Source organism: Oncorhynchus mykiss, chromosome 10 (genome assembly GCF_057628025.1).
Source record: "Oncorhynchus mykiss isolate SJ-2025 chromosome 10, ASM5762802v1, whole genome shotgun sequence".
In the NCBI taxonomy this organism is placed as follows: Eukaryota; Metazoa; Chordata; class Actinopteri; order Salmoniformes; family Salmonidae; genus Oncorhynchus; species Oncorhynchus mykiss.
The window spans coordinates 55160270-55173067 of record NC_143031.1 but is presented as its reverse complement, the minus strand read 5'-3'; the positions used below and the strand labels follow the sequence as shown (position 1 = coordinate 55173067).

The following is a 12798-nucleotide window of genomic DNA, read 5'->3' as shown; positions in this document are numbered from 1 at the left end:
TGTCTCTCCTACAGGAGCATTGATAAATGCCACAGGAGGGTGGTGAGCCAGGAGGAGTTTCGAGCAGCGATTGAGAGCAGGTATTTTGTCCCTCCTGTTCCTCTCGTATGTTTTGACTTTGTTGTAATTGAGATGCCATTTTTAGAACATCCTTGGATTGTCCAGCTAATTTAATTTGAAGCGCATTGTTGTTTCACACACAGTACCAGTCAAAAGTTTGGATACACCTACTCATTCCAGGATTTGTCTTTATTTTTACTATTTTCTTGGCCAATTGTGCTTCTCCTCATGGGTCTCCCGGTCGAGGCCAGCTGCGACACAGTCCGGGATCAAGCCCGGATCTGTAGTTTGCATTGCATTTTGTAGTTTGCATTGCAGATTGCATTTTTGCAAACACTGGAGTGCCTTGGACCGCCGTGCCACCTGGGAAATCAATGTCATTTCATTATTTTGTATTTATTTTTAAATTCACTATTCATTTCTACTATTCATCTAATGAATGGCCTAATATGTAGCTGATATTTAGCATCTTACTTAGATTACACATCTGTAGCCTCTCTCTTCCAGCTGTTCCTGTGCGCACTATAGGCTATAGGCAACGCAAGCCTCTCCGCTAATTCCTCTTCACGTGAAATCCCAGGAAAATCTATAGGCTACAAAAGCTATAGGACATATCTTTTTAGCCTTTTTTATATTAGACCTACTCGCCTTTTCGTGGCGAGAAGCAGGCTTGCTGAATGTAAAATAGGCCTAGGCCAAACGAACTGTCGGGGAAAGTTAAGGAGCGTTGGTGTGATCACTTTGGCAAGGGATGAGAACATTGTAGCATTAATGCAGGGACAGACAGAGAGAAAGCACAGCGAAAAAGAAGAACCAAACGAATTGACAATCATTAGAAAAATGGAAATCATGATGACATAATGTAAAAGATGGCTAAACAGCGTTTGTTGTTGATTTGATACATTTATTGAGTTAAGAAAAAAATCATTACATGTACATTGAATAATTATTTGCAGTTGTCACTATGACAATGAACATAACCTGAAGCACTGAATGGTCTGTGTTTACCACCGATTTACAAGTTTTCTCTCTGAAAAATTTAGTTAATTTAATCTGATTGTCGTAAGGTTCCATGACTTTGTCCACACAGGGCATCTGAACACACAAAATACATTTAGATGACTTTCATTACATTTTAGGTGTTTTACACCTGTGGTATTCCCGTCAAAATGACCGGTCATTAGATATGAACAGGTGAGACTACAATTAGTGAATAAAATTGAGTTCAGGCACTTGCCCATTCATCAGATGGACACACTTCCTTTCCCAGACCTCCACATGCATGTGTGTTTGAGCACACACACACACACACACACACACACACACACACACACACACACACACACACACACACACACACACACACACACACACACCTCACTCCCCTTGGCTTCCATGGCAATCCCCACGGGAACCTTCCCCAATAGAATCTTTCCCCCACGGTAAACACACCTGTTGGTATCCTCTCAAACAATCTCAACATTCTTTCAATAATATATATAACTTTTCTCGCAGCTCTAGTATACAAGGCTTTTTTGAAGTCTTGCTCATAATTCATTCTGTGGCAGCACAATGACCAAACGATATACTGTATGTGAGGCTCTTGATCATATCTTTGATCATGGCACTAGTGAGGAGGAGAGTCCTTGTTAAACTTTGACACAAAGTAGTCTGTGATAAATAGCACAATATGTTTCATCTGAGTATTTGTTACAGTCAAAATAATCCATACATTATGCTTTTTTTAAACTCAAAAACTAGTTGTATGAGCTCAGGTCAATGAGGCCTACAGGCCATAAATAGCAAATAGAAGTTCAAACTTGTCATGTTCACAAGAACAGAAGTTGATAAAAAAAAAGATCTAACACATCTGCTCTGACGACGAGCTCATGTCTGAAGGAGACGACACCTGCGAGGGAAAAAAAAAAAAAAAAACACTCCCTATTAAGAAGTATTTTTATTTTTTTAAATATTTTTGATATATATTGACTTTCAATTTTTTTGAGGTGATAATATATGTTTAATTATGGATTTATAATCAGCTATAATGGGGCGGTCATTTTGTACCGGGAACACAGAATGAATTAACATGAAACGAACACAACAGCAGAGCAACAGAGGGTTAATAGGCCTACAGCGTACAGTAGGATGCGTTAACTGACAGGTGACAGTTGACTGACAGGTGTAGGCCTACTGCAGAACGATAAATGGTAAAGGTCCGCTGGTGTGGCTGCTCGCCAACGTTTATAGTTATGGATCATTTGTCATTATAGTTATCATTATAGTTATCATTATAGTTATCATCCTTGGTGTGGATGGCCCTTTGGGCTATACCTTTTAAACTTTAAGCATTTACAGGCATTGGTTTTACTGAAAGTTATCTCAAAGATATAGGCTTAATTATCTCACTATGTAAACTTCTTCCGCTATCATTAGTACTAATTATTTCAGCCAGATGAGCAAGCACACGACGCTTCTACTGAAACTTCCATTTCTAGTTTAATTTGTTTATTTGATTACATTACACCTATGTTATAGTTATATCTGAACAATACATTTATTGTTTGCTTAAATGATTGTGAAACACCTTTGATGGGATAAAAATGATGGAAATGTGAAATCGGTGTAACGTACTGTAATTTACAGTACTGTAGCATATTACATCCAAATGGCAATTTTGAAACATGTTCCTTTCATTTTCTTGCTATTGGATTAACCCGGGTTGTTGAAATAACTAAACTGAGAAGATATCATTATTTGTGTTTAGGTGATTAAATCGAGGATCTCATGGTATTCCACAGTAAACTTATATTTTGGATCAATGGTTGTGATGTCTCCAAACAAAGATTAATGCACAATAAGGTTTTGAACATAAAACTTTCTGCGTTACAAGTGTTACCAGTTTGGAGTTTTGTAAATAGTTTTGAAAATTCACAACATACTTGTGAAAATAGCACCAAAGCGATGGGGAAAAAACAGTATATGTCCTCCTCATGTAGACTGGATGAAGGTGTCTTCGTCTATATAACCCTCAACCATCCAGATATGTTGTTTTGAAAATGCCAAATTAATCTGTGCTAAGTTAGTTTGCCTCTATGTGTATTTCTCCGGTTGACTAGTGTGAGGTGTACTGCATGTCTGTGTGTGTATATATGTGTGTGTCTGCCTGCGTGTGAGTGTATGAGCATATATTTGTGTGTGACATCGTTGTGCACCATTAATCCTCTGATTGAGAGAGGATGTGTCCATCTCAATGTGATGGCTGGAGAGAGAGCTGACTGACACTTGACCCGGCTGTGTGGGGCGAGGAGGGGGCCTTGTCAGAGGGCTAATGACCAGCGGCTGCTCAGGGGCATTGTGGGCCATGGCTAAGTGACTGGGCCGGATGACCACCCTCTGTTCTGACCCAATGCCTCTCTTTTGTCCCCCCTCAAACCCTTTTCTTGCACCGTTAACCCCTCTGGACACACACATACACACACACCCTCTCTAGATTTGGCCTGGAGGTCGCGGAACCTGAGTTTGAACAGCTGCTGGACAGGCTGCCCCTGGACAAGGACGGAAATGTCCAGTACCCAGTCTTCATGGCCGCTTTCGACACAAGGTAATCTCCCCGACTCACCCCCACCCCTTCTCTCCTTGACCACTCCACCATCCCTTCACTGGTGTTAACTTGCCTCCCCCTTTCTCTCTCTCTCTCTCTCTCTCTCTCTCTCTCTCTCTCTCTCTCTCTCTCTCTCTCCCTTTTTCTCACTCTTTCACTCTCTCTCTCTTTTACTTTCTCGTCCTCTCTCTTCAGTGAAATCTCTCCACTTTGCTCCCTGAATGCAGCTTTAAAATGTAGGACATCTTCACCCATTTATTTGTATTTGTTGTTAATTAGCTCTGTCTCCGTTTTCGGCACGTGTTGTAAACTTCCCCTAAACCAGCGATTCTCAACTGGTGGACCCACATTTTGGTTGTGGGAGGTTTTGAATGGGTTGCGAGTGTCTGAGTAAAAAGAGTACAAATACTACAGTCGGAACTTAAATGACTAGGTATAAAATGTGTATAAATGATGCTGAACCTATATTTTAAATAATTCATTCTCTGAACAATTTTGTGGTCTCAAAGCAGTGAGCTTAACATTCTTCATTGAGAATATGGGCAAAATGTAATTATTGACAATGGAAAAGATGGAACTATTGTTCCCTTGTCATATCATTTGTACATTTACTATCAATATAGGATTAAACAAAGTTTCCAGATTGCATTTTTGCAACAACAACAAAAAATCACGCTGCGAATATTGGATTGTGACTGAGACAACCTGGTTCAATTTGGGTCCTGAGGCAAAACCAGTTGAGAACTACTGCCCTAAACCACTATTATATCCAAATTGTGAAGTAAAGGGTTAAGGCTCTACAATTAACTAACATAGATCCTCTTTTAGTTATTGGTCTTGCACACTCATTTAGAAATCCTCAGTCTTGACTCAATCCAAGGAAAATCATAGAAGATCATAAAGTAATGTCAAATGAAGTACAATAGTAGCCAGTAAAGTTTTATGGAGAGGTTTATGGCCCAGTACTGTTCATTTATATGTACAGTGCCTTGCGAAAGTATTCGGCCCCCTTGAACTTTGCGACCTTTTGCCACATTTCAGGCTTCAAACATAAAGATATAAAACTGTATTTTTTTGTGAAGAATCAACAACAAGTGGGACACAATCATGAAGTGGAACGACGTTTATTGGATATTTCAAACTTTTTTAACAAATCAAAAACTGAAAAATTGGGCGTGCAAAATTATTCAGCCCCCTTAAGTTAATACTTTGTAGCGCCACCTTTTGCTGCGATTACAGCTGTAAGTCGCTTGGGGTATGTCTCTATCAGTTTTGCACATCGAGAGACTGACATTTTTTCCCATTCCTCCTTGCAAAACAGCTCGAGCTCAGTGAGGTTGGATGGAGAGCATTTGTGAACAGCAGTTTTCAGTTCTTTCCACAGATTCTTGATTGGATTCAGGTCTGGACTTTGACTTGGCCATTCTAACACCTGGATATGTTTATTTTTGAACCATTCCATTGCAGATTTTGCTTTGTGTTTTGGATCATTGTCTTGTTGGAAGACAAATCTCCGCCCCAGTCTCAGGTCTTTTGCAGACTCCATCAGGTTTTCTTCCAGAATGGTCCTGTATTTGGCTCCATCCATCTTCCCATCAATTTTAACCATCTTCCCTGTCCCTGCTGAAGAAAAGCAGGCCCAAACCATGATGCTGCCACCACCATGTTTGACAGTGGGGATGGTGTGTTCAGCTGTGTTGCTTTTACGCCAAACATAACGTTTTGCATTGTTGCCAAAAAGTTCAATTTTGGTTTCATCTGACCAGAGCACCTTCTTCCACATGTTTGGTGTGTCTCCCAGGTGGCTTGTGGCAAACTTTAAACAACACTTTTTATGGATATCTTTAAGAAATGGCTTTCTTCTTGCCACTCTTCCATAAAGGCCAGATTTGTGCAATATACGACTGATTGTTGTCCTATGGACAGAGTCTTCCACCTCAGCTGTAGATCTCTGCAGTTCATCCAGAGTGATCATGGGCCTCTTGGCTGCATCTCTGATCAGTCTTCTCCTTGTATGAGCTGAAAGTTTAGAGGGACGGCCAGGTCTTGGTAGATTTTCAGTGGTCTGATACTCCTTCCATTTCAATATTATCGCTTGCACAGTGCTCCTTGGGATGTTTAAAGCTTGGAAAATATTTTTGTATCCAAATCCGGCTTTAAACTTCTTCACAACAGTATCTCGGACCTGCCTGGTGTGTTCCTTGTTCTTCATGATGCTCTCTGCGCTTTTAACGGACCTCTGAGACTATCACAGTGCAGGTGCATTTATACGGAGACTTGATTACACACAGGTGGATTGTATTTATCATCATTAGTCATTTAGGTCAACATTGGATCATTCAGAGATCCTCACTGAACTTCTGGAGAGAGTTTGCTGCACTGAAAGTAAAGGGGCTGAATAATTTTGCACACCCAATTTTTCAGTTTTTGATTTGTTAAAAAAGTTTGAAATATCCAATAAATGTCGTTCCACTTCATGATTGTGTCCCACTTGTTGATTCTTCACAAAAAAATGCAGTTTTATATCTTTATGTTTGAAGCCTGAAATGTGGCAAAAGGTCGCAAAGTTCAAGGGGGCCGAATACTTTCGCAAGGCACTGTATATGTAATCATCCTCCATAACCTTTCAAACCTCAAAATAAACTAATATTGCTCTTCTTGCTTGGTTCTTTTTTGGGGGGTTCATAATAGAATATGGAACAGAACCAGTTTTGTATTTTACATTCCTGTGAAACATTTTAATTCAAAGGATAATCATATAGAATTTAAAAATATATATGTTTAAACATATTTTGTACAAATTAAAAAATAATTGTTTGTATTCCCACCGCTGTAGCTTATTGTTTTTGTTTGCATCCTGAAACATTGTTGACATTGACAACTTTAAGAATACTATTCCACACTCAATTATTTGTTTTGATTTTCAAATTTTTTAATATTCCTTTTAGACTGCAGAAGTCCAGTCAAAACATGTATTTTATTTCACCAAGTAATGTCTTGAATGTAGATTTGGATTCATAGTATTCAGCATTTTTACATTGCCCTGTGTTTTAGGCTCGAAGAATCACAAACTACTTGGTTGTGTGTTTTCCTTCTTCTTAATTTGACCTATATTGTCACAGAAAAATAATCCTTCAGATTTGAACGTTTAGTCCATAATGTTCCTTGATTGGAGTCTAGGCTATTAGCTGGCCGAAATAGGCTACATGAATGTGCAATACTGTTTATATAGCTATGTGTTAGTGTGGGTTTTCAGTGAATTTATGTAAATCACAAAACATACTCAGCAAAAAAAGAAGTGAACCAATTAAGATCCCACCTCTATATATATCAATTGAATTCAGAGCAATTTTACAATGGATTAGATCCTGATATTACACAAATAGTTAAGTATGTTATTATTTTCAAATATATAATTTTTCATCATTTATTCACTTATTCTCAAGTTGTTTCTATTCACTTGACACAAAGTTAGGGTTGAAGATATATAGGTCAACAAGGTTAAACGTGATGGGCGAGTGAGAGGACAGCATCTTATGCACGTGAACCCCCAAGTTGCCTCGCACCATCCAATGAATGGCCAACAAAAACCATCCCAGTGTAAACGTTTCTTAAATTGAACAGGGTAATGAATTTTAAACTGCTATAGTAACTTCTCCCAGACATGTGGTTTTAGTGTGTGAGCGTGGGTGGGTGTGTGTGGTTCGGATTTGTGGATGTGTCTGTGTCTCTGTGTGTGTGTGTGTGTGTGTGTGTGTGTGTGTGTGTGTGTGTGTGTGTGTATGAATGTGAGGATGTGTGTGTGTGTGTGTGTGTGTGTGTGTGTGTGTGTGTGTGTGTGTGTGTATGGGATAAAGACCTAGAAAACCAGCCTGGCTTAGTTGACAGGTGACAAGGGTTATTTTGAATGGGGATTTTGTAATACCAACAGTGTGGAAAGGCCTGGGTACCAAGGGAGCCCTGAAAAGAGAGAAAGAGAACTTTTATGCTAGCAAAGGAGTAGAGAAAAGCCACCCGAGACTCCGGGGGACTTAGGATCTCCCTAATCAAACTGCTCCACTGTCTAGCGCGCTCATTTTTATTCAAACCGGAGAAAAAGCTAAATAATTTCAATCGGATTGATCCCCTGTGTCAGTGCCTGTGTGGTATTTTCACTCCCTTTTCTTCCTGTTTGTCCTCAACTTTGACATATCAGTCAGGCAGGGCCCTGGGCTGTCCATACAGAGGCCTGCTCCAGAGGCGGCTGAATGTTTGAAATGTTGGATAAATTGTTTTGGAATTAACGTCAGCTAATAACAGACCATACCCAAAACTTGGTTTGTGACACAAAACACAGTGAGAATAATTAACAAACTTAACTTATGTTCAGACAACTACTCCAAACAACTCATGTTTTCATTTCCCTACGGTATCGAGTACAAACCTAATCAATCTCAAACAACAACTGAGACAACCACAACAATGTAGTTCAATATACGCCAGCCAATCAGCCAGTTGTGTTTCTACTTTGGTATTACATACACTTGCGAAGGCCATCCTTTTCGGTACTGAGTGACATGTTTTGGATGGAAAGCAGATAACATATCAACCAGCATGAGACAAGATTCCCCTAGGTGCAGATAAAGGATCAGCCTCCATCCCCCAATCCTAACCGTAACCAATAGTGTTGTGAATTAAAAACTCTCCCAAGATCAGCGTCTACTCTTAAGGACAACTTGACCTTATCCCCAAAAATGTACATCAACATCAGACAGAAAAAGAGGCAACTCTGATTCACTAATATAATCTGATCATAATTGTATTATTATTTAAAGGTTGATTTATTGATGGATTTTATTTGACAGTAAAAAAAAATACATGCACATACACACAGTACATACATTTTTGAAACATGGGAATCACACAATAAAGTCAATTACTTATTTCCATTGTGGTCCCTTAAAGTGCATGGTAAAACACATTACATAGATACAGGAATTGATACATTATAGATGCAGACATGAACATGGCTTCAGTCATCAGCCAGCTTTTGGCATATATATATATATATATATATATTTTTTATCAGATTGGTATAGCTTTAAGTTGTTGTAGTAGTTTGTTCCACTCAAAAGTAACACTATATAGAAAAGTGTTCTTACCGGATAGTCTTACATTTGAAACTGTCAATATCAGAGTCTCTGGTGAACATCTCATAATACAAGTAAAATCATTGGATAGGTAGGCTACCTGGGAGCTGTGTCGGTAATAATTATGTGGACCAGACCAAGTTAAATTAATACAACCCTTTACTCTACCGATTTCCAGCCTAGCAGATTAAATTGCTCAACCTCCAGATTGGTACATAGAGCGAGTTTAAAGGTAGCACAATGACGTAACACTCTAACACAATCACTGCGCATGTGCACAGGCTAACTTCACACTGTGTACAGCGTGGTGGCCACGGGACCAAAACAGCGGAAGAGTTCAGCCTCGCACTTCAACGCTCATAGTTTTTGCAGAAATGTACCCACTATGCTGTTTACTTTCTTACTTTATATCTACCTCATATTGCTGAAACAAAACACGCTTGTTTTGACTGGTCTGTAGTTTATTCTTTAGATGTTCGGGGATGCTGGTGAACCATGACGTGCACACATAGTCAATGACACTGAACTAGCGCACCTGCCAGAGTCTTTAGGATGTCGCCATCAAGACAATTTGAAAGCATGATTAAAAGCATGATTTTGGCATAAATTTTGCATGAAGCATGAATTTGGCCTGCAAGGTACAACTTTGGGTAACACTTTTTGACAAAAGGTTGCTATCTGTCGTATTTACTGAAAAATGAATGATTTAGAATTGTCCACACTTAGATCAGTTTCAACAGTGATTGGGTTAATGAGAGGCCATAAGAGTGTGTGAAGGAAGAATTGGGATTTAAAGGACTCAAAAGTTTTGGAGGGGTTAAACACCGCTGATGTGACATAGGCCCGTTGAACGGGTGGAGGCATTTACTCAGGCATACAGAGGCCACTCTCTGACTCCTGGAATCCCCCCAAGAAAGATGCAGCCAAAACAAAAAAGATGTCATCCTTATCCTCCGTCTCTGAGGTGGCGGCCATAACTGCTTAAACAGGCTCCGATTAAATCATCCAGTGTTTGTGTGGTCTTCCTGGTAAGGAGGAGAGGAGGGGAGAGGGAGGGAACAGGAAAACGTTCGGCTCCAGCTCAGATCCGTGTGTGGGAACCACAGGGGGAAAAATCCACGCCAGGACACCCCCCCGCCTTCCCCCATCCCTTTTTCTCTCTGTCCATTTTTGGGGTTTTCATTTTTTATTCATAGGGTGATAGGGGTGGAGGGAAGGGTGCTGTGGAGAGCAAAGAGGCAGAGGTGTGCGTGCGAGTGTGTGTGTAGGAGCGAGCGAGCGTGTGCATATACGCATGTGTGTGCATGCATACATGTATTGATGGTTGGGGCAATAGCAGTACAACTTGGTTTTAGGCCTCGGACCAGGGCCTATGGTAACAATAACAATGGCCACAGTGTTGTTGAGGGAGTTGCGTCCAGGACTTTCGGACATTCTTCCCATGTGAGTATAATCACTACTGGGAGGTAGCTCCATTAAGGATTACCATCTCATTAATAGTATCCATGACTTTTGTTCAAAGGCTACTTGTTGTAATGTTGCCTTGTGGATGACGCCTAATCCTCTGAGCCTGCAGCTGTAGGGAAGGAGAGGGGCAGATCCAATCTCTCTCTCTCTCTCCCTCTCTCTCTCTCTCTCTCTCTCTCTCTCACACTCTCTCACACACTCTCTCACACACTCTCTCACACACTCTCTCACACACAGAGCATCTCCCAGTACGTCCCGGACGGCCTGGCGGGGATCAGGCCCTCTGAAAGACAGATACAAACAACAGTCAAATACAAAGTTCCCCCCTTTTTGGAGAAAAAGAAACATCCATTCTGAACTTCCACCCACCCTGATCCCCTCCGTAAAGCCAAAGCCTAGCCACCCTCCCCGTCTTCCCCCCAGTTACTCCCCTTCGCCCCCCAGTCCCCTGTCCCAGCGCTCCTGGCTCTCGTCCTCCCATTCAGGCCTCCCTTCTCCGACACGCACGGCACTCCTCTCAGATGGTGGGCCAGATTAGGAGGCGAACAATACAGTTTTCAATGTAAAATGTGCATCTAGTTAGGCTCTTTTTTATCCCTCCATCTCTACTCTTTTACCCTGGGATGGGATAGAGAAAGGGAATAAGAGGACCATTCACCAAGTTATCTCTGGGTGTCTTGTCTCGGCAAACGATGGAGAATTCTCTTTATCTCTCTCTCACTCTGTTTTTCAGTTTGACGTTATTTACCACAGTGCAGAGGGAGCAGCAAGAATTTCAGTATCTCAGTTTTACCTGTTTTGAAGTCATTTCTTTCAGCTTTGTATACGTACTGTATATGTACATACTATATCTGTATTTACAGTGCATTCGGAAAGTATTCACTTTTTCAAAATATGTCCACATTGTTGCATTACAGCTTTATTCTAAAATGGATTAAATAGATTTTTCCCTCATCAATCTACACACATAATGACAAAGCAAAAACTGTTTTTTTTTCCAAATGTTTGCACATTTAGTATTTAGACCCTTTACCTAGTACTTTGTTGAAGCACCTTTGGCAGCGATTACAGCCTTGAGTCTTCTTGGATATGACGCTAAAAGCTCGGCACACCTGCATTTGGGGAGTTTCTCCCATTCTTCTCTGCAGATTCTCTCAAGCTCTGTCAGGTTGGATGGAGAGAGTCGCTGCAAAGTTATTTTCAGGTCTCTCCAGAGATGACGATTAGGTTCAAGTCCGGACTCTGGCTAGGCTACTCAAGGACATTCAGAGACTTGTCCCGAAGCCACTCCTGCGGTGTCTTGGCTGTGTTCTTAGGGTCGTTGTCCCGTTGGAAGGTGAACCTTCGCCCCAGTCTGAGGTCCTGAGCGCTTTGCTCCATTAATCTTTCCTTCGATCCCGACTAGTCTCCCAGTCCCTGCCACTGAAAAACATCCCCACAGCATGATGCTACCACCACCATGCCTCACCTTAGGGATGGTGCCAGGTTTCCTGGCCAAAGAGTTTCTATCTTGGTTTTATCAGACCATAAGATTGTCATGCTTACAAACACACAAACATACATATAACTCACAAATGATGTATGCAAGTCAATTTTGATCAAGCATGTTTGCCCCTAAAGAACTCTCAGACTTTGTTTCTCACAGTACATGGAGCCAGGATTCCTAGTAGCACTCATAATGCAGTCGTTTTACTTGCAGTAAAAAGCAGCTTCCTAAGTCTTCTATCTTTCATTGTTCAAAAAGTGAAAGTATAATATTTTTTTCCTCAAAGATTGTTGGACCTTATTGTCCTCCACTTGTGCTCCAATAGAAGGCCATCAAATGTATTTACTTAAATGAGTGAGTATTTATTTGGCCTTCATTCAACTTTATATGGTTATATACATTTCCTGTGTAAATTAAAGGGACTATCCAAAGCAACTTACAGTCGTGCGTGCATACATTTGACGTATGGGTGGTCCCAGGAATCATACCCACTACCTTGGCGATACCAGCACCATGCTCTGCCAACTGAGCTAGAAAGGACCAAGTAACTTGGCAGAGGGCACTGCCAACCCAGCACTGCCCTCTCAGATGCCCTCCAATAATGGCCTCTCAAGCCCTTGTTTGTTTTGCCCCCCCAAAAATACACTTTTTGTTACATAGACAGAAAGCAGACTTGTTTTGTGGACTTGGTGTTCTAATTTATGAAAAGCCTTCTTAGATACCCTAGGAAAAGCAGACAGAGCCATATTGTTCAGATCAACCAGAGAACATAGTTTAATGGTGCAAAAGATGTAGGAAAAATGTGCAAATGGCTAAATAGAGTGTTTATTGCGAGTGTTTATGTAAAAGAGATGCTTCAGAAATACACTTGATGAGTGACCTGACGCCTTAAGACTTGTGTTGTCTTACCAGGATAATGTCTAGGCTTTAGTTCTGCGGGCTATCACAGTATTGTGACGGCAGGAGACCCGGGTGTGTGCGTTCCTGCATGCGTGTCTGTGCTGACTTGTGTTCTTGCCTGGTCCTGCTGTGCTGTTGTTGGTGCCCTGGTG

General features: G+C 40.9%; 1 protein-coding gene across 1 annotated transcript in view; it reads left to right on the top strand.

The window, feature by feature from the left end:
• Nucleotides 1-12798, top strand: part of si:ch211-197n1.2 (EF-hand calcium-binding domain-containing protein 6) — an 80935-nt gene that overhangs the window by 35570 nt on the left and 32567 nt on the right. Inside the window, exons 11-12 of the mRNA XM_036933378.2 lie at nt 15-80; nt 3554-3664. Of these exons, the coding sequence (XP_036789273.2) occupies nt 15-80; nt 3554-3664 (177 nt within the window). The remainder of the gene's footprint in view (nt 1-14; nt 81-3553; nt 3665-12798) is intronic.